The 23,150-nt window shown below is 35.5% G+C and overlaps 1 protein-coding gene across 2 annotated transcripts in view; it reads right to left on the bottom strand.

The window, feature by feature from the left end:
- Window positions 1–245: 245 nt before the first annotated feature.
- LOC120637290 (long-chain fatty acid transport protein 4-like) overlaps window positions 246–23,150 on the bottom strand; it is a 36,058-nt gene continuing 13,153 nt past the window's right edge. For both annotated transcript variants that reach the window (XM_039909060.1, XM_039909061.1), the window contains exons 2-14: window positions 10,519–10,657; window positions 8,558–8,799; window positions 7,939–8,089; window positions 5,736–5,973; window positions 5,352–5,601; window positions 5,031–5,232; window positions 4,705–4,815; window positions 3,674–3,755; window positions 3,330–3,460; window positions 3,029–3,179; window positions 2,367–2,524; window positions 1,597–1,750; window positions 246–1,079 (exon numbers count right to left, since the gene is read on the bottom strand). In XM_039909060.1, the coding sequence (XP_039764994.1) occupies window positions 922–1,079; window positions 1,597–1,750; window positions 2,367–2,524; window positions 3,029–3,179; window positions 3,330–3,460; window positions 3,674–3,755; window positions 4,705–4,815; window positions 5,031–5,232; window positions 5,352–5,601; window positions 5,736–5,973; window positions 7,939–8,089; window positions 8,558–8,799; window positions 10,519–10,578 (2,088 nt within the window). In that variant the 5' untranslated portion in view covers window positions 10,579–10,657 and the 3' untranslated portion in view covers window positions 246–921. The remainder of the gene's footprint in view (window positions 1,080–1,596; window positions 1,751–2,366; window positions 2,525–3,028; window positions 3,180–3,329; window positions 3,461–3,673; window positions 3,756–4,704; window positions 4,816–5,030; window positions 5,233–5,351; window positions 5,602–5,735; window positions 5,974–7,938; window positions 8,090–8,557; window positions 8,800–10,518; window positions 10,658–23,150) is intronic.

Here is a 23,150-nt window from a genome sequence, read left to right as displayed (position 1 = left end):
ACTAGGTCGTCAGCATCGCAGCTATAAGATCTCATATGCAAAAATAATTAAACTTATAACCTATTTAATTAAGATATGTTTACAAATTATAATACAATGGTGATCATAAGTATTTTGTTGTAATTCGAGCTAGCAGGTTTAATTTCAGAGAAAATATTTTCAGGGTGTTTTTGAGAAGGATATCATTTATTGAGTAAATCTTATTATATCAACAGGTAACTTTAATCCAAATAAAAAGAAAGTAATCAGCTCTTATTACATTTTATTTCTTTTTATAATCTGTATAAATGTTGATGTACCTACCCACACATAATAACCCTTAGAAAACAATACAAATATCAATAATTTATTTAAATACAAAAATATTTATTTATACTACATATCCTTATAAAAAAATCTTTAAAGGCAAAGTTACACACTTTTATCAGTCAACTTACTTTTGTACATGTGAGCCAAGGGCGTAACCTAAGGCTAAGTGTGCAATAATATAGGCATATGCAGTATATCAGTCAAGTGTTAAGTCAAGCGACAGGCAAGCTTTACTTTAAATGAACATGAAACTTCGTTAGCATTGTTTGTGTATAATAAAGATGTCTTGAAAATTGTTTATTTTTTATTTATAATACATTATTGTTTGATACAGAATAAGTGTTGCTCCAGGTACAAGTTTTTTTTTTCTTTTACTACGCTTATTTTATTTATACGCTTACGAATTGTGTTCCTTGTCGTTAGTTCCTTTAGTTGTATACAACAATTCATATTTATTTAATCCCCCTGTTCGTAAGCATTCCTGGCTCCAGCCGACCAGCAACTATTCAACATATAAATACCCTGCTAGGTGGTCAGATGCCTCACCTCTGCATATGCCCGTGACCTTCGAACTGAAGCCGTCATTACTTAAATTGTTATTTATTTATAAAATCACAGTCTTATTTTTCCTGACACAATTTTTTCATATTCTTCAGGGCCTAAGGTAACGTATTTATTCAGTTTTGGATCAAAGTAGTAAAGCTTGTCTTTCACCCTGTTGGGATCGTAGCCTTCTTTCTGTAGGTCGACTTTTCTTAACTTGAAGGTAGCTGAAAAAAAAAGAAACGGTTAATGAAATCATTTTAGGAGAATAGGGTAACCCTCTCTAATCATATCATCGCCAGAGAGGTTGTCTGTCGAAGAGGTCAGACGGGTGCATCGAATGGCTGCCCGGAGGATGCGGGAACGCTGGAAGACGAATGCACTCTATGGTAAACGCACATAGAGGCCATTCACCCAGCCTCGGGTCAGTGGTCCCTTGCAAGACATGGGTCATTGATGCTCGATTTGGTCATCAACGGTCACGAGGATAGAACCGACCCTGACGTGGCATGAGAGATACCTACGGCTTAGAACACCCTGGAGGTGTGCCGCCGGTGGAATCCCCAGATCCACAACACTCGTCACTTCTTAGATAGTTTGGTTTTACTAACTTTTTTTCTTAATTAAAGCGCTGATTGTAAAAGTTTTGACTGTTAGGCTACTTTAAGATGACTTGAAAACTTTCGTACTTACGACCTTTTTTAACTGTATTTCTACTAGTATATAATATATTATTGTACGTACCAGTCATATCCATACTGCTCATAAGTCGTATGAAAACCGGGCGGGCGTATTTGGGAAGATCCTTCGCAATATCTTTTGCAAGTTTTTCTAAATCTAGCGTGCCATCTGCATCTACGACACCGCACATGCCTGCTCGTCCTTCTATATCCGGTATCTGTTAAGAAAAAGCTCGAATTAGTTTTGCAGTAGTTTAGTCGTAGAGAGATCTCTTCCATACTGAAACATCGTGAAAATAATATTTTAAAGCTGGCGTTTTATGTTAGAAGTTGATTTGGGAAGGATTCAGACAGTTGTTTTAAATATCATGTTCCTACCCGAATTTAAACCCGATTTGTCAAAATTTTTGTTTACCATTTCTACCTTGGAGTTAGATTTAACTTAACGTCATTTATTAAAGGGGTCATATCCTAATAAAAGCTGCCTAGTGGTTAACATTTCGGTCTCCTTTCGCGGTTAACATTTCGGTCTCCTTTTTTAGAGTTACTTGCCATTTATACTTAAGCAATTAAACATAACTTGCTTTAATGGAGAAAGAACATATCGTGAAGAAACCTGCATATCGAAGACATCTCCATAATGTTCTCAAAGGTGTGCGAAGTCAACTAATCCACACTTAGCCAGCGTGGTGGATTACGTCCTAAACCCTTCACGTTCTTAAAGGAGACCCGTGTCCTGTAATAGGTTGATGACGACGTCATTTTATAGCCACGTTGAAGCACGACTCTGGAAATAAGACTACTAAAATTGTAACTATTCTACTTTATACATACTTCAACACCATAGACGACGGCATCTCTCTGGTCTGCCACTCTGGAGATAGCGGCCTCCACTTCGGTGGTACTAACATTCTCCCCGCGCCATCTGAACGTATCGCCTGTACGATCGCGGAAATACAAGTATCCCAACTCATCAGACACTAATACGTCTCCTGAAAGTCAAGATATTCACTTTATTAGGGAAACTCTGAATAAATAGTTATGGCCAGTGGACAACGTTTAAATCGACCTTGTCAAAAAATATTTCCTAGGCCGATCTCTAAAAATTGCTGTACTTATGTTGTTACCATTAAAGTAACATGAAATTAAATTGGTTTAACACAAAAAGCGGTGATAGCCCGGGTAGGACATTAACTTCACTTTTTGGGGGCTGTGTTCGAATTCCAGCACGAGCCTATTACTTTCTATTTATGTGCGTTATTTAATTAATTTAAATATCACTTGCTTCAACGGTGAAGGACAACATCGTGAGGAAACTGCATGCCTGAGAGTTCTCCATAATGTTCTCATGGTTGCCCTTTCATTGTGGGAGGAGACCTTTGCCCTGAAGTGGGCTGGTAATGGGCTGACAATGATTATGATGTTTTGCCTTATCGCCCCGTTGTGAACTGGCTATTAACTGATTGACCCTGTGACAGCAATCTGTTAGTTCTTACCTGATATAAAAGCCGAATCTCCGTGACTAAGTACATCTTTCACGATTTTCTTATCGGAAGCTTCTTTATCAACGTAGCCAAGGAAAGCACGCGCTGGGTTATTCGGCTTTATTTTTCCGATGAATACTCCAGGCTCGTTTACTCCCGCTAACTGGAATTTAAAATAGATAACATTCACTAAGGATGACTCAATGGAAATGGATCTTAAATAAGTGTTTTTGCTACGAATTAGAATAATCATGAAATACATAAATAAGAAGCAAGATATGTAGATATTACTTTATGCTTTCAAAGATCTCACCTGACAAAGGCCGCGTTTGTCTCTAATAGGTTCTCCCGTATCCTCATCAACTTTGATGATTGCAATGGGATACACAGCTGGGATAATTCTCGACACGAAACCTATCGCTCCTGGTTTGCTGTCAATGTTCACTGGAAATTTAAGAGTTCATAAAGTTAAAACTACTCAAATAAAATATAAGTATGTACATGGCAAGTTGGCAATTACTGAAAAATAGAGGTCGGTTTATATTGAGAAGTCAACTCACATTGAAGTAATAATTCAAAAGCTTCAGATTGGTAACTACAAGGTTCATGTGTCACATTAATAAAAAAAAAAAAAATGAACCAATAATTCATACTCACCAATATTTGCATTGCCTTCAGTAGCGCCGTAAAACTCCGAAACCCTTTTTATTCCGAAGCGTTTCACGAACTCATTCCAAATCTGAAAGAGTTTAATTTAATTTTACTTTTACAAGTGTCTAAATATTGTAAGTATGCCTAAAAATCATTTCCAGAAGACAATTAAAATGATTCAATATGAGAATATAATTTTTATTAATACATAACTATAACCTAAAATAAACTATTTAAAAACTAAATAAAATCTAAAACGTCTTCGAAACCAGCGCAGCGAGGCACAGTTCCTAAGGCGCTGGTCGCTTCTCTCGCCATAGCACCATCAACGACATCATCCGACGTTCTCTAGCTACCGCTCACGTACCAGCTGTATTAGAACCTATTGGTTTGGCGCGGAGCGATGGCAAGAGACCTGATGGTATGACGCTCATACCTTGGAGGCTTGGAAGGTCACTTCTGTGGGATGCAACTTGTGTTGATACCCTAGCTGCATCACACATCCAGGCTACTTCGTCAATGGTAGGTGCGGCTGCTTCCAGTGCCGAGCAGGCCAAGAGGCGTAAATATGAAAACCTGGATAGCAGCTTCATTTTTGTGCCTTTTGGAGTAGAGACTTTGGGACCGTGGGGTCCGGAGGCAAGAGCCCTTTTCAAAGAATTATCGAAAAGGGTTATCGAGTCTACCGGTGATCCTAGAGCGGGCAGTTACCTTGGCCAACGAATTAGTTTGGCCATCCAGAGGGGCAATGCTGCCAGCATCTTAGGAACTGTGCCTCGCTGCGCTGGTTTCGAGGACGTTTTAGATTTTATTTAGTTTTTAAATAGTTTATTCAATATTAAATTTAGTGCTAGAAATAGATGATTGGGTAAAAGTAATAATAACTTAATATTGCAGTAAATACGTACTCGTATTTAAAACATTATTCTGAGTGAACAGCCATAATTTTTTTTGTAGTAAAATTTCATTTCATTCATGTAGTAGGTAAAATGTTAAAAAATAATTATTTATACTTAGGAAATATTATGAATTATTACCGTTGGTCGCATGCCGTTTCCATAGACCACTCGCACTTTGTGCTTTCTGTCGGTGGGGGATGGTGGCGTTGCCAGCACGTATCTGCACATCTCACCAATGTAATGAGCTGCCTGCATTCAAATAATATGAATAAGTTCTAAATTTAGCCGTTTTACATTAACTAATTCCCACGAATTTTCTACGAACTATGACATGAAATAGAGATATCAAGATTTTATCATTTTAATTTCGCTTTGTTCCTTTGTTACTTAATTAATTTAAAATGTGCATACATCAAAGTTTCTAAAGTATTCGTCCTTTTTTTTTAAAATGTCAACCTTCTTACCGTTGCGTTATATTTAATGCAGTCAGGGAAGTATGCTGAAGCTGAGAATTTCAGTCTTAAAGCAACAGTGCAGCCAAAAATGAACGCATTTCCCATAGTGATGACACCACCAGCGGAATGGTATAATGGCATTGGGCAGTAGATCACATCTTTGGGGTTGAGCCCACCTAGGTAATGAACACCGGAAGCCATGAATACCATCCTGAGAAAAGTAAAATCCATTGTTGAAATAATGTATTTGTATCAAGCTACCTTAACTTTGGGATCATTATAAAAAGAGAAAGTATAAATTATATTATGTACGAAGTTTGAAGACTTTACCTCGATGGAGATATAACTGCTGCTTTAGGTAGTCCCGTAGTTCCCGATGTGTAAATATATAGCAGCCTACCAAGAAAACCTTCGCCTTCAGACAGACTCCACGGCGCCGGTGGAGTGGTTTCCAATAAGTGGGTGAAATCAGTCGAAGATTCTACTACTTTTACTGTGTCATTAGACAAGTTAAGTGGCCGTCTGGTGAATTTTAAAAGTTTAATTGAGTCGCTCAGTTCCTTTTTAACGTCCTGGATAGCTAGAACAAAAAATACCGCAAGTAAATTTATTTGTCACAGTAAGAAGGAACAAATTTCCTTTCCACAAGTTAAAAAAATTATAATTTTGCTTGAACTTTAAATTCTGAGAAAAGCTTTTTGGCCCAATTCTAACCTGTTTCAAACTCGCTTCCATATATAACGAAATCACAGTGAGCAATATTGATGGAATGGAGCAGCGTATTGCCAGTTTGGTTTGTGTTGATAAGTGGTGAAATGCCTCCGATACGTGCAATTCCCAGCCAGATGGCTGGCATTTCGGGATAGTTGCTCGCCATAACTGCCACCGTGTCCCCACGCTTTACACCGTACGCTTTGAGCACAGCTGAAACCCGAAGACTGAATTCTTCTACCTAGAAAATAATCAAGGTTAGAACCTGAGTACCGAAGTTTTCGAACGGTATTGTTATGATATAGGCAAACCAAAAGATATGGCAAAGGCAAAAAAAATAACCTTGTTGCCAAGGACTTTTAACTATTTCGAGATAAATAATAATCGTAACCGATTAATAATCATACAATCACAATAATAATATAATTGTTGGATGCTTAAATTATGAACGTTTAGATAATGAATAGATGTATAGATTATTAAATGTTTTAATGTTTTTTTTATTATTTTTTCTCTCCTTTTTTGTATTTGTATGTTTATAATTGTAGTTCTATAAATAAAGGCAGAGAGGAATCATTGAGTTGGATATGACGTAGGTAGGTATTTCACCATAACGAAACTCGGGAGAAACCACAACAATTTTTAAACCGGTTAATTGTCGTCATATAGATACAAAACGCATTAAAAAATGGTCCATTTCACGTTTACACCGCATGTCTGTTCAATAACAATTTAATTGATCAATCGAAAAAAAGGAATTCCAAAACAAACTGACAACGTAGCCTACTTATTTTAATATTTGTAATAAGCTGCAAATAATAATAAATAAAATATATAATAAATATACTACGAAAATTCACACTTCGCCATCTAGCCCCAAAGTAAGTCTGATGAATATTTTTATGAATAATATACATAAATACTTATAATATACATATTAACGCCCAGAAACTGAAAAATATTCATGTTCATCACAGAAGCATTTTCACGTTTTTGGAATCGAACCCACGGCCTTGGATTCAGAAAGTAGGGTCGCTGCCCACTGCGCCAATCGGCCGTCAGAGTCAGTGCTAATGTTTCAACAAAATATAGAACGGCAGTGGGTATGCGTAAGTAATTCTAACACAGATAGTTATTGAAAAACCAAGCAAACGTGTGGTATTGCACAACTCAAATCACGCCTTGATTTAACCAGTATGTCAGGCATTGACAAAGTGTGCAAGGTTTAAAGACGCTTAAAATTTAGACTGAACTAACTGACTAACCTAACTTTATACGCGGATTCTTATTCGGTCTTTATCCGTTACTTGATCGTATCTAGATAGACAGAGGTCATTTAAAATGTTTGAATGTCAGTTCAAGAGCTAACAATTAGGATCTGCAGTATGCATATACATTGGTGGCACTATTTATTTATTTATTTATTTATTATTTATGTACCATAAATTGTGATTGTGAACATAACTATAATAAATACTCGTATGTAAAGCCATTAAAGCAAAGTCGCATTGGTGTTTGTGTTTGCACAAAACTCTTTTTTAATATACAGTAACTACAAAATGTACCAATCATAACTAAGAAATGTCCATAATCGAACTAACCATACCCAACGACCGCTCCCAAAATATCACCCTATAATTAGAAGATATTCTCAAAGACTCAATGTAACGAGGCTGGTATGGCTGGTATGGCTAGGACTATAGACCATGGTTGTCTGGTGAGAGGCTTCGGCCGTGTATAGTTACCACCCTACCGACAAAAACCCGCCGGCAGGGATAAAGAGCGGCGGCCACCTTGGACCGATTTTAATGAAACATAGCTTTGAACATTCCCGACTAATAGACCTTTCAAACAAAAGAAAATCAAAATCAAAGTCGGTTCATCTGTTCGGAAAAACATGATGCCACACACTTCTTCACACCCGTCCTTTTTACTTCGGTGGTTATAAAAATGATACAATTATTTTTGAAAAATGTAGTAGGTCAAATGTAGTATAAATCATTACCTATAAAAAAATAATAATGGGAAGGCCCATTATGAGTAGGTACGTATAACTATAATTGTTTTCTACAAAATTTTCACAGACACATTAGACAACTTTTATCCAAAATATCTTAGTTATTTTCAGGTTTTTTTGGCATAGCAATAATTATTGACACCTTGGTTACCGATACAGGAGATCTATACCTTGCTCCTTGTTTCTTACCTGCTGAAAAGTCCATGATTCGTCTTCGAAAAGAAAGCATATCTTTTTTGGATGCTTCTTCACTACATCGTGAAATATGTCCGGCATAGACCAATTCTTCTTTGTGAAATTCCCTGTTAGTCGTAGAATTTTAATGTAACAGTACAACGCTCTGGAAATAAAAAAATAAGGTATAAAAATTTAACCTTACTAGGTAGATTATAAGAACCTACTATCTGTTTGAAACAAAGAAACAAAAAAACATCTTAAAAAAACAAGAGAAAATGTTACTCTTATATTTATATAAATAAGCATTTAATTTTATTTCATATTATTGCAATAAATATCCACCACAATGTATGTTTAGGCAGGAATACTATTGATTTACCTATTTATTAATTTTTATAGTTTTTGTACACTTACGTAAAACATAAAATAATAACTAAGTAGTTATAAAGGAAAGTTGACTTGGAAGTAGATTTCTGTTAGCTTGTGTCCTCAAATGTGAACAGGTGTAATTATAATGTGGTAAGTATATAGGAACATAAAAAACTAGTAGGATATTATTATACATGCAAAATGGGCTTAACTTATCTGCCTACTTACTACTAGTATTATAATAAAAATTCAAAAAACTCACTTTAAATCACGTGGTGCAGTTTGAGCAGCGACCCACAACCAGTGCCAAAAATAGGTGAACACATATAACACAACTAGGATCGCGAGGACTACGAGGGCAGTCTGCCAACTCCAAAATACCCAGGCTACAGCACACGCCGCCACCAAAGCGGCCAACGCGAACACCAGTACCATGACCGTTACCCAGGGTATGCTTGAGCTACTTGCTGCTTTACCCCTTTCGACGTCTCCAATTTTATTCACCTGTAAAAATATCAATAGCGAATGCACTTTGTCACGCTCCGAATTGTAAACATTAACTGTTGGTTATTCATGTTTGAAGTGCTATCGGTCAAAATCATATAAGATTAGATAACGTGTCAGTACCTACCTAACATTGTTTGTTACTAACCTAAATTTAATTAAATCGGAAGTAATGGTACTTATTGCTCATGTAGGGATAGAAAGGCATCAGAAAGGGGATTGTATTTTTTTAATAATGGATCTCTTGGTGCTATACCCTATTGCCTGGATGTGGGATTGAATAAGCTTTTATTTGTATAAGTAAGTAGATGAAACATGGCGACGAACTTTTCAGCACGATGTTTCCTTTCATCGTTAAAAGCTAGTAATATATAACTTGTTATACAGATTCTGTTATGCACAAATCTCTAAACTAAACTGAATTCACAGATCTAAAAGAAGTGCTGTTTTTTTTAAGAATTTCGTTTAGTTTAATTATTTTTTACAAGAAACTACGCTTGTTCGATACCATGATTGTAGTCTTTGAATAGCCTAAAATATTTTGAGAATTTTCTTCAACACAGCAGTCGTTACAGATATTGAAATTGCAACCCCGCGGACTATAAACTTGCATTGCGTCTTTAGCTTAATTAAAATTAATCTTAAGGCTAATTAAACATTGTTTTACAAAGCAATAACCTACTAAAACATTTGACATTGATTTATGATTTGATAAATCTTGACCTTTATTAACTAGCGATAAATTATTTCGATTTTAATATGACATGGTAAAAAATACCATATATTATAAATTGTAGTAACTAACACCTATGTGTTAATATTTGTGATGATCGCAAATTTTAAAGGTTTTTTATTTTTATTTTACGCATACTGAAACAACCTCGTTGGTCTAGTAAGAGATCCTGGATTAATTTACCTATTGTAGCCCGCATTGGCGCTGTTTTGTGTCCGTGCATTTACCGAGGTTTCTTCTAGACCACTCGAATCATTCATATTTTTATTTTCATTGTGTAGATTATCCTCATAATGTTTTTGGAGGAGTATAAATATTACACTATGTAAACACTCCGTAGCAGGTTCATTTTATGCCTACTGCAGGGCGCACAGGCAGGAGACAAAAATTATATCCCCCGATTATATAATTAACATGTCTACCTGCTAAGTCACGAGAACATGGAATAGGAGAAGTTTACCCCCTTTTTATATTACACATATATTATTTGAATATTATTTCCACTTGTGCGCCAGTGCTCTGAGAGTTGATACAGCTGTGGGAGAAGATAACTTTGTACCCTTTACCCGGGGAGATAACTGTCTCCTGCCCATGCTAGCCGTGTTGGTGTAGAGACTATGTGGCCAGGGGAATTAACTACAGTTACAGTTTTTTTTTTTAATTAATAGTGTTTTGACTGTCGCAGTGGGCGGCGACCCTGCTTCCTGAGTCCGTGGGTTCGATTCCCACAACTGGAAAATGTTTGTGTGATGAACATGAATGTTTTTCAGTGTCTGGGTGTTTATCAGTATATATAAGTATTTACGTGTATTATATTCATAAAGATATCCATCAGCTATCTTAGTACCCATAACAAAAGCTATTCTTACTTTGGGGCTAGGTGGCGATGTGTGTATTGTCGTAGTATATTTATATTTATATTATAGTGTGTAACCACAGGTAGATAGGTTTTTGTTGTATTCAAACAAAGTCCAAACAAAACTTACCGTCTTGTGATTTTTTATATCTTCTATATTCATATTATTGTTCGCCTCGACATTTGACATTGTTGTAATTAAAAATATCTACTCCGCTAACCATAGTAAACTTTAACCGTTCAGTGCTTCTTGAATTCTTCCATACTGCCTGCAACAATGAAAAAGTATTAAAAATCAAGACATTCCGCCTATATAGTCTAATGGTTGGCATGTTTGGCAGCTGATCACGAGTTGGATTTCCTAGTCAAGTCAAAAATTATTAGCTAGGTTTTTTTTGACAATTTGTGATTAAACAATTAAATAGCCTACCAACAAAGCCTGCCGTCAGATGGCCAATATAAAATTGAGTTACGAGTTACGAGCATGGGTTCACAGTGGTGAAACCGCAAGGAATAGCTAGTAGCTATATATGAATTTGTCCTGATTGATAGACAGATCACCTGTAGACCTGCAGCCCAAACGGCTCAAGGTAGAAACAATTTTTATACAACATTCTTTTAGCACCCTTTTTGGTAGGTATACTAAGAAATGTTTTTTTTTTAAATTAAACTCTGTTTAACCCCCTTAGGACAGAGTTAAACAGAGTTTAAGAAAGCTTGTATATAAAGATCTGCAATTTTCCGAGTTATAAGTATGCATGACACTTGGCTTTCGGTACCTAAACATTTAAAATCTCGTGTTTCACAGTCTTTACTAAAATAAAAAAGAATGAGTACCTACTACTGTGATTGCATAAAATACCGGTGAAATAGGGAATGAAGTTTGTATGAAACGTCATTTTCTAAGAGTTTCAAGATCAATTGACATAAATCAACGAAAATTGGCATTTTTTGTTTGCTTATACCTTGATCCCCGAGACGGGCATACGCAGTGCATATCAACGCCGACGAAGTTGCTAGCATCCGTTAGTCAATTATATTGTGAAATATAAGCTGAATTACCATAACTACGAACGTTGGCTCTTGGCATTGACCTCGATAACAAGTCTTCGAACTCGATATTGTTTTTAAAGCGATATGTTCAAAGTTCTTTAATCTCAAATCCCAATTTATGCCTCAAGTCCAAGTCTTGCCCTTATTATAACAAAGAATATTTATCGCATTTGTTTCTATTACAAAGAATATTTCTTACATCAGTGTGCGTATTTTTACTGCATTTCAAAAATATGACGCTCATTTAAAATGATCTCCATTATAAATAAATAAATAAATAAATATACTACGACAATACACACATCGCCACCTAGCCCCAAAGTAAGCGTAGCTTGTGTTATGGGTACTAAGATGACTGATAAATATTTTTATGAATTATATATACATAAATACTTAGAAAATACATATAAACACCCAGACACTGAAAAACACTTAATGCTCATCACACAAATATTTTCCAGTTGTGGGAATCGAACCCACGGCCTTGGACTCAGAAAGCAGGGTCGCTGCCCACTGCGCCATTGGCCTTGATACAACCCTTTAAACGTTGGGGGCAGTTATCGATAGAACACACACTTTCTCCAAAAAATGTTTTAGTTACTTCTACATTATCATTGCGTTTATAGCATCCCATAACCGCTAAAAGACACCATAAATCATAAGCAAGCGGATTAAGATCAGGACCCGTCAGAAACTTTCTCTTCAGCTTTTGTGGATCAAGTTGTGTGTATCAAGCTTTATGGCCATATGGAATTTATAAATTTACTCTGGTCTGGTCTGATGAAGGCTTCGGTTGTACTACTAGTTACCGTTGCGTAAGCATTGCACCGTTCCGGTACGATGCCACGTAGAAACCGATTAGGATGGGTCTTATAATCTCCCTTAAGACCGCTAACGTTTTAGACTTACCACAAGGTAAGATTGCAGTCAAGGATTATTTTATTTTTAATTTAATTTGTATTAAAATTGTGTAAAACAGTATTTTATTGCCTTCATAAGGGCGAGTAGTCTAAGGTGCTGCGCAAAAGTAGACCTTTTTCGTTCCCGACAAAAGGCTCACAGGAAACCGTGGTTGCAGTACCTACTCGGTTACGACCGATCCGGTGCCGGATGACGGCAGAAGTCGGGGACCTCGTCTTCGCCGGCGAAGACGCTGTGCAGAGGTTGATTGTGTGTACGTATAGTGCTGCTGCTACTTACTATCAGGTGGGCCTAAAAACCCTTAAAGGTGTAGAATAGCAAATTTTATTTGGTCTGTGAACAGTTTACTTATTAGCAGTTGTACGCGAACGAAAAGGTTGGCCTCACCTTAATATTTATAACTTACTTATAAATGAAACAAACAGAAAAGCGGCGTTCACGGCCTCTTTCCTTAGATAGTAAAAAAACTAAAATAGCTTATAGGACAACGGCCGGGGTGTAAGGGTTCGAAATTTGAATCAAAGCCTCACGCAACTTGAAACATATTCGAGTTAGCTAAAGTTGTAAAAGGAAAGTAAGAGTGAACGACCTGTACAAACAATTATTTCATACGATGTAGAGAGTGTAAATAAAGCTTTCGACTGAAATCCACGGTACCTTTCACGATGGATGACGTTGTGGTTAGCGCTTTTAAATAAAAGTATTATTTAATTACCGTATAATTAGGTATATTAATTTTTATTGATTAAAATAAAGCTTTGATTTTACGGCCATGGATTCAAGTCCTTTAAGGCCTAAAGCTTTGTTAAAACACTTAAAACCAACGACCAAAACACACCTAATAAGTATCATAGAGTAGCATAGAGTTTATTACTATGTACTCTTTGCTACTCTACTGGTACTTTACTTAGTGAGAGCGCGCTATGGGAACCCTGCATAATCTCACCCTGTGTATGTCTTTATCAACTAACTCGAAGAGGATCTCGAGTTCGTTGGCCTTCACACACGGAAGTATGTCAAGGCCAACGAACTCGAGATCCTCTTCGAGTGTGGAAGTTCAAATAGTTCTCCACGTGTCTTATGTCGAGAACTATATGAACTAGGAAATCTCTACATTCTTCGCACGGACTATCTTTAACAGACTGCCACAGAGACGAGTTTTCTGTTGGAAGATGCTGATCCATTAAATCTTTTTAAAATGTTGGCTTCATTTAGTTTATTGTATTATTGGTTCGATTTTAATTGATAAAGATCTTCGGGGATAGATTGATAGCAGCTAATGTCCTCAATGGACAGCAGAAAACCGCACTTAATAATTACTTAGTGCAGTTTAGTAAGCAGAATATTTTTAATCATTATGTCCTAACACTACTTACAAGTCAGGGTTTTTATGAATCCTATATTTTATTCGTAAATCTAACCTGTCGGCTGGCTTAAGCTAGTAAAACATGACATTGAACTAATTTTGAATAAATATTTATCCTTAGCAAATGTATTATTCCTAAAATATTATACGTCTCTTATAGGCATAGCATCAATATTTACCCGTTGAACTCAGGATGATGCCGTCATTTTTGGTACATAATATAGTTAAGTGGACTTTAAATATTTGGTCACGGAGTAGCTCAGGTACTAGAAATAAAAATCTTTACTATACGGTTAAGGCATAATTATTTGAAGTTCTTAAAACTATAGAATTAACTTATTTTAATGTTTCAACGCGCATAAAATGCTGCCTATAACAGAAAGAGAAAAGAGAAAGGTACGCACTTATAGGTAGAAAACTACCATTCCAATAACTTTATGGCACATACTTCCTTAGATAAAATTATTATCAGACGACATTAGCAACGGATAGGTTACGAACTAAATATCAACTAGGTACAATCAGGTTTTCCGCATAGGGATAACAGTTAAAAATAAATAACAATAAGGAATCAATCAAGCAAGCAATCTGGTAAAAACAATTAACAAATTGGTTTTAGAGGAAAAAACTCTGTAACTCTCTAAGCTTTATAAAGTTTATCCGATAGAGTTATTTTCTCCACTTGGGTAACACACACATTAAAGTTATATCCAAATAGTTTAAGCCATTTTCACGTTTTTGCAATACTAACGAACGGAAATTGAGTTTTATGTGTTTATAGATATTACATAAGTAGGTATAAATTGGTTAGAAACTTAGAATGCAACATAAGACTTCAATAATTGATGCCAACTATTTCTATTCTGAGGAAGGTACTTACCGCACCTTCCACAGAATATAAATAGTTGGCACAACGGAATTTAACCTGACATCACAACACTACATAATTATCATACTTAAACAGGCTGGCTCACTGTCTGACTGACTGTCTGACCGACTGGCACCGGATAAGTGATGTGCTAGGATAGGTAGGACGCTGCGCATGGGACTCGATCCCAGTAAGTATTTCCAGTATTATTTCCGAGATCCTACCACATGATACCTAGAATTTTTTATAAGAAGGCATATGTTTACAAAACTGATACTTATACCAAACTTCCAGGTTTCCGCACCGTCCATTTTAGCGTGCATCGTCAAACACCTTCAGATGACTTATAATCTTTAAAAAAAAATCTGCATTATCATCAACGAGACATCTACAATACCTTTTTGGACTCTACTCTCGTACTTAGTAGTCTTGATAACGCGCGCAAAGTTATTCAAAGCTCATTTTCCCTACAAATTTATTACTTCAACTGAATGTAAAATAACCTTTGCGAGAATTTGAGACGTTAAGTGGTTATTAACTAAATAGCGTCAATCTATACACATAGAGGTAATATGAGGTAATAAGATAATAAATAACGTTTATTGTTGTATTCATTTGCATACTTTAACTTATAATCAATTAGTTATGAAATCTTGGTTAATAAAGAAAACATATATAAGAAATACTATCTATTAAAGATTTTAAAGTAAGATTTTCGTGGTTAATCAACGTGGTTACGATGGGACGACGATCCATGCAACTGGGTCGAAATATCGACAAATCCAAAATATTATCGTGGTATGTACCCGAACTATATTTAAGAAATACTATCTATTACTTTGAGACATGAATTGGAAATATATTTCCTCATTCTTGTAGCCTGAGTATCTTTGATCCAAGTCTGAATAGAGGAATCTTCTGCTTCTAGACAAGCGCGCCCCTTTTAAGCTTTAATATTATCTACATTTTCCATCAAAGATTATTGTCAAGCGCAATCACATTACGCAGTTTTTCAGCTGTAGCATGTTCCAGGTGACAAATACAATCCTCTCATCCTCTCACAAACTGAAACAGGAAATCATCCTACTAGGTAGGAATCTACTGCTTCCACCAAGTATAGGAGAAAGAGGCGTCCGCAGAAAGGAACATGTACCATGCTAGAACAAAAATCTTGCAAGGGTGGTGGGTCTAACCTCTAATTCTACCGCTGCTATAACTGGAGGCCTGTTCCCAGGTGTGGGACAGTAATTATCATCTGAGGACTGATGACTGCAATCTATTTCTTCCTGTTTGGCAAGTAAGTACATGAGAAGTGGTTTGCTTTTCTCATTTCGTCCAGCACGGATAGCAGGATAGGCAGGAGGTAAAAGTTATATACCCCGATTAGAACACCTGGCAAGGGATTAAATTAACGTGTCCACCTTTCAAAGCACGGTAACAGGGAATAGGAGTAGTGTACCCGTTTATCCATCGACATCTCTTCATATCAACCCATTACCGACCCACTACAGGGCACGGATATAATCCAAAAATGAGGAAAGTTTAGCGTAGTCCACCACGCCGGCCTAGTGTGGATTGGAGACTCCACACGCCATTGAGACCATGATGGAGGACTCTCAGGCAAGCAGATTTCCTTACAATGTGGTCCTTCACCTTTGAAACAAGTGATAGTTCAATTGCTTAAAACGCACATAAGTTACAAAAGAGGTGCGTGCTGAGAATCGAGCTCGGTCCCCTGAAAGTGAAGCGGAAGTCCTAACCACTGGGCTATCGTCGCTTCTACCACGTTTATTACGTACCGTAAACTATTAGGATACTATTTCCACCTATCTTCAGATAGTTGCTAAGCTGTGTTGCTAAGCTGCCCGTGCTGTATGTTATTTTAGAACCACAGAATTAAGAGTATACAGAAACCGTGTACACGACTAATATTGATCAGCAAAAACCACTCAACCGTAGTAGTAAGGTTAGTCACTTCATTTCATTTAGCAGTTAACAGTAATTATTTAACTTCCAATGCTTTAAACGTTTACCATAAAATGGGAAAAATGGGAAAAGTTTGCGAGCTAGCAACATTCCGCAGGTGCGAAGTGAGTCCTGCGCGGGGCGTTTTCGCTGCTTTTGGACACAATGCACTCCATGTAATAATAGGTGTCTAAGAGTTCTGCATGTTCTTGATTCTGTAGTACAAATAAAAGTACCTACGCACGATAAAAAAAATACTTAAAATATATATCTATTTGTTTACAAAAATATCTCGTTAACTATAGCAGAATGATAATGGTTTTATTGTGTGAACTCCAAAATATCTGTTTCATATTATTTTAATTATGTACCTTTCAAGGAAATAGGAACAATTAACATTCTTCCTTATATAGGTGGTGATATTATTATTAAGGAGACAGGTTTATTTGGGTTTTATTTTATAAACTTGATACGTAGTTTTAATAAAAAATATAAGGTGCCACTTGAATATACACACTAATAAATCAGACAAATTTTATAAGTCAGTGACCACGTGACGTGTCGCAGAGTTCGGTATGACCTTAAAATAAACGCTACTAAACCAGATACAATAAAAGGCACGTCGGCTATCGAATATAAATCTTGGCTACACCAAGTTCTTTTATAGAAATTGAGTGACCACAAGTTAGGTACATAAGTGACCATGAATAAAAATGTAGATACAAATTGCATTAATTCATTCACACAGAACAAAAATAAATAAATGATACAAAATAATTAATTTAACCGTTTTTTTAAATTATTTTTGCTGTGAACAATATTTTATTTTATTGTTTAATGAGAGGAAAAAAATGTATTTTTTTTTTTTAATTTAAAGAGGAAACTGAAAAAATTCTATAAAAGTACCTACTAAAATTAATTAAAACATGGCATATAAGTCCATACATGGCATACCTACTAATAAATATATGTCGAGTGTCTAGAATTATAATAAAACTCGCCAAATGATAAGTCGTAAGTGACAGTGCTAAAAAATAATATTTTTTTAATGTTAATAATTTATTATTATAGCTAAGAAAGATATCATCATGATACATCATCCGCAGACTTTTAACGTCCCACTGCTGGTCACAGGCCTCGTCTCTCACAGGAGTGGCGTTTTTAGAGCAAAGACCCACCACGCTGCTCCAATGCGTGTTGGCGGGCTTTGAACACTATTATATATTACATCCTCTCCGAGGCACTTGTGTTTTATTTCTGCTCGCAGTTAGGAAGTTGGCGGGCTGCTAGTCCGCCAACTTCCTAACTGCGAGCAGAAATAAAAAATACGAAATACCTTACATAATTTGGCCCGACCCGGGAGTCGAAACCAGGATTTCGTGATCGTAGTTGAACATGCAGACCAACGAGGCAGAAGAAAAATTTAGCATAAGAGAATCCACGTAAAACCCATTTAATCAAGTACGACGAGAGTTCTAAAAAGGTCAAGAAAATATCTGCAAATGTCTTTTGACAAAAGAAAATTAAACATAGTAGGTATTTACTTTTGCATGGTAAAGTGATGGATGGTTATTACTGGGATTATTCACGTCTTTGTAAAGTCCTCATAATTTGTATGCGCATCGGGTATCTTTCTCTTGAGTCGAACGCCTCTTTGCCGAGTAGGTACAGTAATTTATGTGTCATGGGCAACTTCAGGTTTTTGAACTTAGTATTGGCAACCAGTATTCGCGTTCCCCGGATTAGTGTCAACAAACATTAACACAAACAATTTTTGCTACATTTTAGTAGAATTCGCGCAATCTATGATTATTCACAATAAATAAATAAATAAATAAATAAATATACTACGACAATACACACATCGCCATCAAGCCCCAAAGTAAGCGTAGCTTGTGTTATGGGTACTACGATGACTGATGAATATTTTTTTTTTTTTTATGAATAATATACATAAAATACTTATAATATATATACTTATATATACAGATAAACACCCAGACACTGAAAAACATTCATGTTCATCACACAAACATTTTCCAGTCGTGGGAATCGAACCCACGGCCTTTGACTCCGAAAGCAGGGTCGCTGCAAACTGCGCCAATGGGCCGTCGCACAATGCAATAATATACACACGCTCGTTCATACACGGACACATATGAGTGTAAATGCTATTTCAAGGGATTACAATAAGTAAGGGTGTTATTTTTTTAAATGTAGAAATACACGTTATTTAAAATTACAATCACTTCTCTTATCGAATATTGTTGATACTCGATCTCCATTCCAACTAGCATGTATAATATATCTCAGAATACAGAACCATATTGTATTCTGAGAAGGGCTGGAAGGACTCAAAACGTCAGTATAAATGAGCGGTTTTAATTACGATTTTTTACAAATCTCGCGCGAACCAGCAGTTTTTCTGGGGATGTTCTTTAGATAATAAGTACTTTAGTCATGAAGTACATAACTTTTACGTATTATCAATAGTTTTTCAACACACGCAAATTGACTTGTTTTATAGGCAAAATTTTGCTTTTATAATTATTTAGGGTATGGCAAATTATAAGGCAAGTGAATTTTTTTATTACTTAAAACGCACATAACTTAGAAAACTTAATGTTGCGTGCTGAGATTCGAACTCGGCCCCCCGAAAGTGAAGTTGAGCTCCTACCCAATGCGGTTTTACCGCTTCTTTTCATTATTTTCGTTATTACAAATACTTTATGCGTCATCGGCTCAGTAGGTACCTCCTTTCCAAAAGTCCTTGTATTTCTACACTATTAGAACTAATTAAAGTTTTGGCTTTAGATAATTTGTGGTATACTTCGAACTCGGCCCCCCCGAAAGTGAAGTCGAGCTCCTACCCACTGGGCTATCACCACTTTTTTTTTAAATAAAATATATTTACACATATATACAAACTAATACGTAATGAAAAGATATCTCACATTATAAGTAAAAAAAGTTGAATGAGGGCCGTTTCCTCATTTAGGGTATGGCAAATTATAAAGTAACGAGTGCGTAGCGTGAGACGAGGAGAGGAGAGGAGGTGGGGAACGAGATGTACGAATATGAATTTACAGACTTTGATTTCTAACCAAAGAAGAGTTATTTGAGATACAGTGGCCAATAAGAAGAAACGTCAATTTCAAATGTATGGACCTAATATTTCCCTCGTGCTTTACGATCCAAATTTCTTCAAGATCAGTGCAGTTTGAGCCGAAAATAGGTAATAAACAAACAGACAAACCATCGCTTTTATAATATAAATAAATAAATATATATTTGTATGGGAACTTAATTTTTTAAATTCCATTGAATCATAATAAAAAATGTTGCGTTCCTGCGAATAAAAAATATAATTTCCCATTGCAGAGACTGCGGAGGAGTGTTTTTGTTTCTTAAATTTTTATTGGGAGATTGTTAAGCAAGCGGGATTTACATAAATAGACTTACTAACCTTACCTAACATTTAATTAGTATCAACATAAGCACATTTATTTATATTAATAAAAACCAGCCATTTAAATAGATATTCAGCAAAACATAAATTGCAGATTTGATGACGCAAGTTCTCAAAATCATTAAGTTTCATTATTTTTTTATATACAATGGATTTAAATAGTACATTTATATCTATTAATGAAACCATTTAAATAAATGTTAAGCAAAACATAAATTGCAGATTTGATGACGCAAGTTCTCAAAATCATTTAATTTCATTTATTTTATATATACATTAATGGTTATGACTAGGATTAGTCTACCCATTATATAGTTCCGTACCACTACTAAGTTTTAATCATTTTGATGTGCCTTTGTCCGCCTATTCAGTATTCACCCAGCTTTATGTTTCATTCACTTCAATTAACAGTTATACAAATACTTAAAACGTTACGTACGTACGTTATACGTTGCAAATAAACCCGAAATTTTTCATTACAAAAGTGAACCGAATAAAATGATCATAAGTTTTAAGTGGGATTGCTAAATCAAGATTATGTGTGAAAGGGCTTCTTTTGCACGTAATTAGTAAATGAAATATGATTTAATACTTTTTTAGACATAGCTTTGTTTTATCATTACAAAATAATTTATAACACAGTGTTCACAAGGTAAAAAATATGAAATCCCTGTGTATTTCATTTCAATGCTCATATTAGATTATTCTTATAGAAATCAGCATTAGTATATAAACTTTTTGAGGGGGTTCATTCGTTTCGAGGCGACCGAATCATTTTTTATGTACAATTCAACATTTTCCTGGTAAAAGAATCCTCGAATGCGAATCTGATTCGTACTTTGCCAGGTTTTTATTTCTATTGTAATTAATATAAGGTGTAGCGAATTTTATTATAGATCCACGAGTTTAGTTTCTGATAGGTATCTGTTAAATCAAAATAGATAAGTATCTTAAGCGTTTCTTAGCTATTAAAAACTCCTCAAAAAAATGTATTATACCAAGATATTACCGGATGAATTGGTTTTTATTAAGCAGTTGATTTGCCTTTTATAAGTTAAAGATAAGATATTAGACGTTATTAACGTTTGCATTGTGCTCACCAAAATAATTAAAAAAAAAACAACAAAAATAATTTACGAAGCCATAAATATGGATTCCCGTTTCGCCAAGCTAAACGCATTAAGTACGAACCTGATGTTTCTTACCGGTTTTTTTTATTGATTCACCGGAAAATGTACACTATTAATCCTTTTTTGTTCCACATAACATTGTAATAATGATGATGACCAAGTTATGTACGTAGGTACTAATATGGTTTTCTTACACAAAGCAGACAAAACCACACGGTTAAAATCTTCATTTGGATATTGGTGGTTCCAGATGCGGGTTCAAAGATATCTTGTGTTAAATCTTGACTTAAAACATCAAGCAAATAACTCTTCCGATGACCAATCGTCATGAATCAATTTTATAAGGAAGATATTCAAAATCATTTATTAAATCGGTGGAGAAATCATTAACAAATTGGACAGGTCCTAACCTAGCTGGTACACTACACTTAACATGTCCCATAACTTTCACTTTCATTTAAATATGTACCAATGTCTAAGCTAAGTTGGTTTGATCTCACACCGCTGTGTGTGAAAGGTATGCTAGTAGTTGACGAATATAACATAATTAATTCATCATCATAATCACTTTAAACGATGGACGCCCACTCGACATCTCTACGTAGATCTTTTGTAAGGAGTTCCTAAATCAACCAAAATACTCGTAGTTCGCACAATTAATTAAGTTAAGGTATTATGAGCTGAAGAAATGATGCATACAAAGTATAATATTTATATTATATTTATATTTATGTGCCTACAATTATTTTACGTGGTACACCGAATAAGTAATTTGTCATTATTTAAGTTGATACATACATCCATCCATACATCCATCAATACATCCATCCATCCATACATCTATCCATACATCCATCCAGTGGCGTGCATAGAGGGTATGCACAGGGTATGCAGATGATATAAAATGAAGAAAATCCCCAGTAGTAGCGATAAATACTTAAGGGTAGGGTTTTTATAACTCTTACAATGCCTATCCTTAAGTACTTTATAACTCTTATCGGAGATTTTCTTCATTTTATATCATCTGCATACCCTGTGCATACCCTCTATGCACGCCACTGCATCCATCCATACATCCATCCTCACAAACTTTTGCATTTAAAGTATTAGTACCCTACTAATGCGCATGACACGCATGCATTCGATCATTGTCCCATATGACTTGCGACTTGCTGTTATTTGTGAAGAAGTTATGTCCTTCCTCCAACAATATTTATCAGATCCTTATTAAACTAAGACAATACATGATAGTATACACTTTCAAATAAAAAAAGAATTATTAAAATCGGTTCAAATAAACGGAGCTATGAAGTAAAATTGATTAAAAAATTTCATCCCATTTCCCGGAGGAAACGGGAAGGTAGATTTCTGTACATCAGTGGCGTGCACTTCATACATGCACACAAGCAGTGCTTACCCTAAAATTTATATTACAACTCGTATAGGTGGAGATATTTTGCAGTTTTATGCAATTTTCCTGCTCTATGCATACCCTGGTAAGAAACCCAGTGCACGCCACTGCTGTACATTTAATATATTTAGAAAATTTTGACAGGGGGATGCTTTACAATCGATGCTGAGTCCAAAACAGATTTTTATTCAATTTTTTTCTGTCTTTCTGTCTATCTGTCTGTCTGGGCATCACGAGAAAACTACTGAACGGATTGAAATAATGTTTGGTATAGTGGTAGCTGATATTCCGGGTCAACATATAGTATACTTTTTTTCGGGAAAGGCTGCTGCCCCTGAACCATTCATTGGTACTTACTAGCCGAGTTTCTGAATTACTTCGTGTTAAATATTAACTCTACAGCATGCTACGAGTACATCAGCTCATTAGACCGGTTTATAATGCCCTCCATATTTTGATTCTTTAATTTAAGGTACAAGGCAAAACAAAGTTCAAGACCGGCGAAAACGTAATTAAAAAGAATCGCTCTATTAAGAAACCAAAATAAGCATCCTTACATACTCTTTACCTATGTTTATA

Source organism: Pararge aegeria, chromosome 3 (assembly GCF_905163445.1).
Source record: "Pararge aegeria chromosome 3, ilParAegt1.1, whole genome shotgun sequence".
In the NCBI taxonomy this organism is placed as follows: domain Eukaryota; kingdom Metazoa; phylum Arthropoda; class Insecta; order Lepidoptera; family Nymphalidae; genus Pararge; species Pararge aegeria.
Note: the sequence above shows the minus strand (reverse complement) of the source record. Positions and strands in the feature narration are given on the sequence as shown.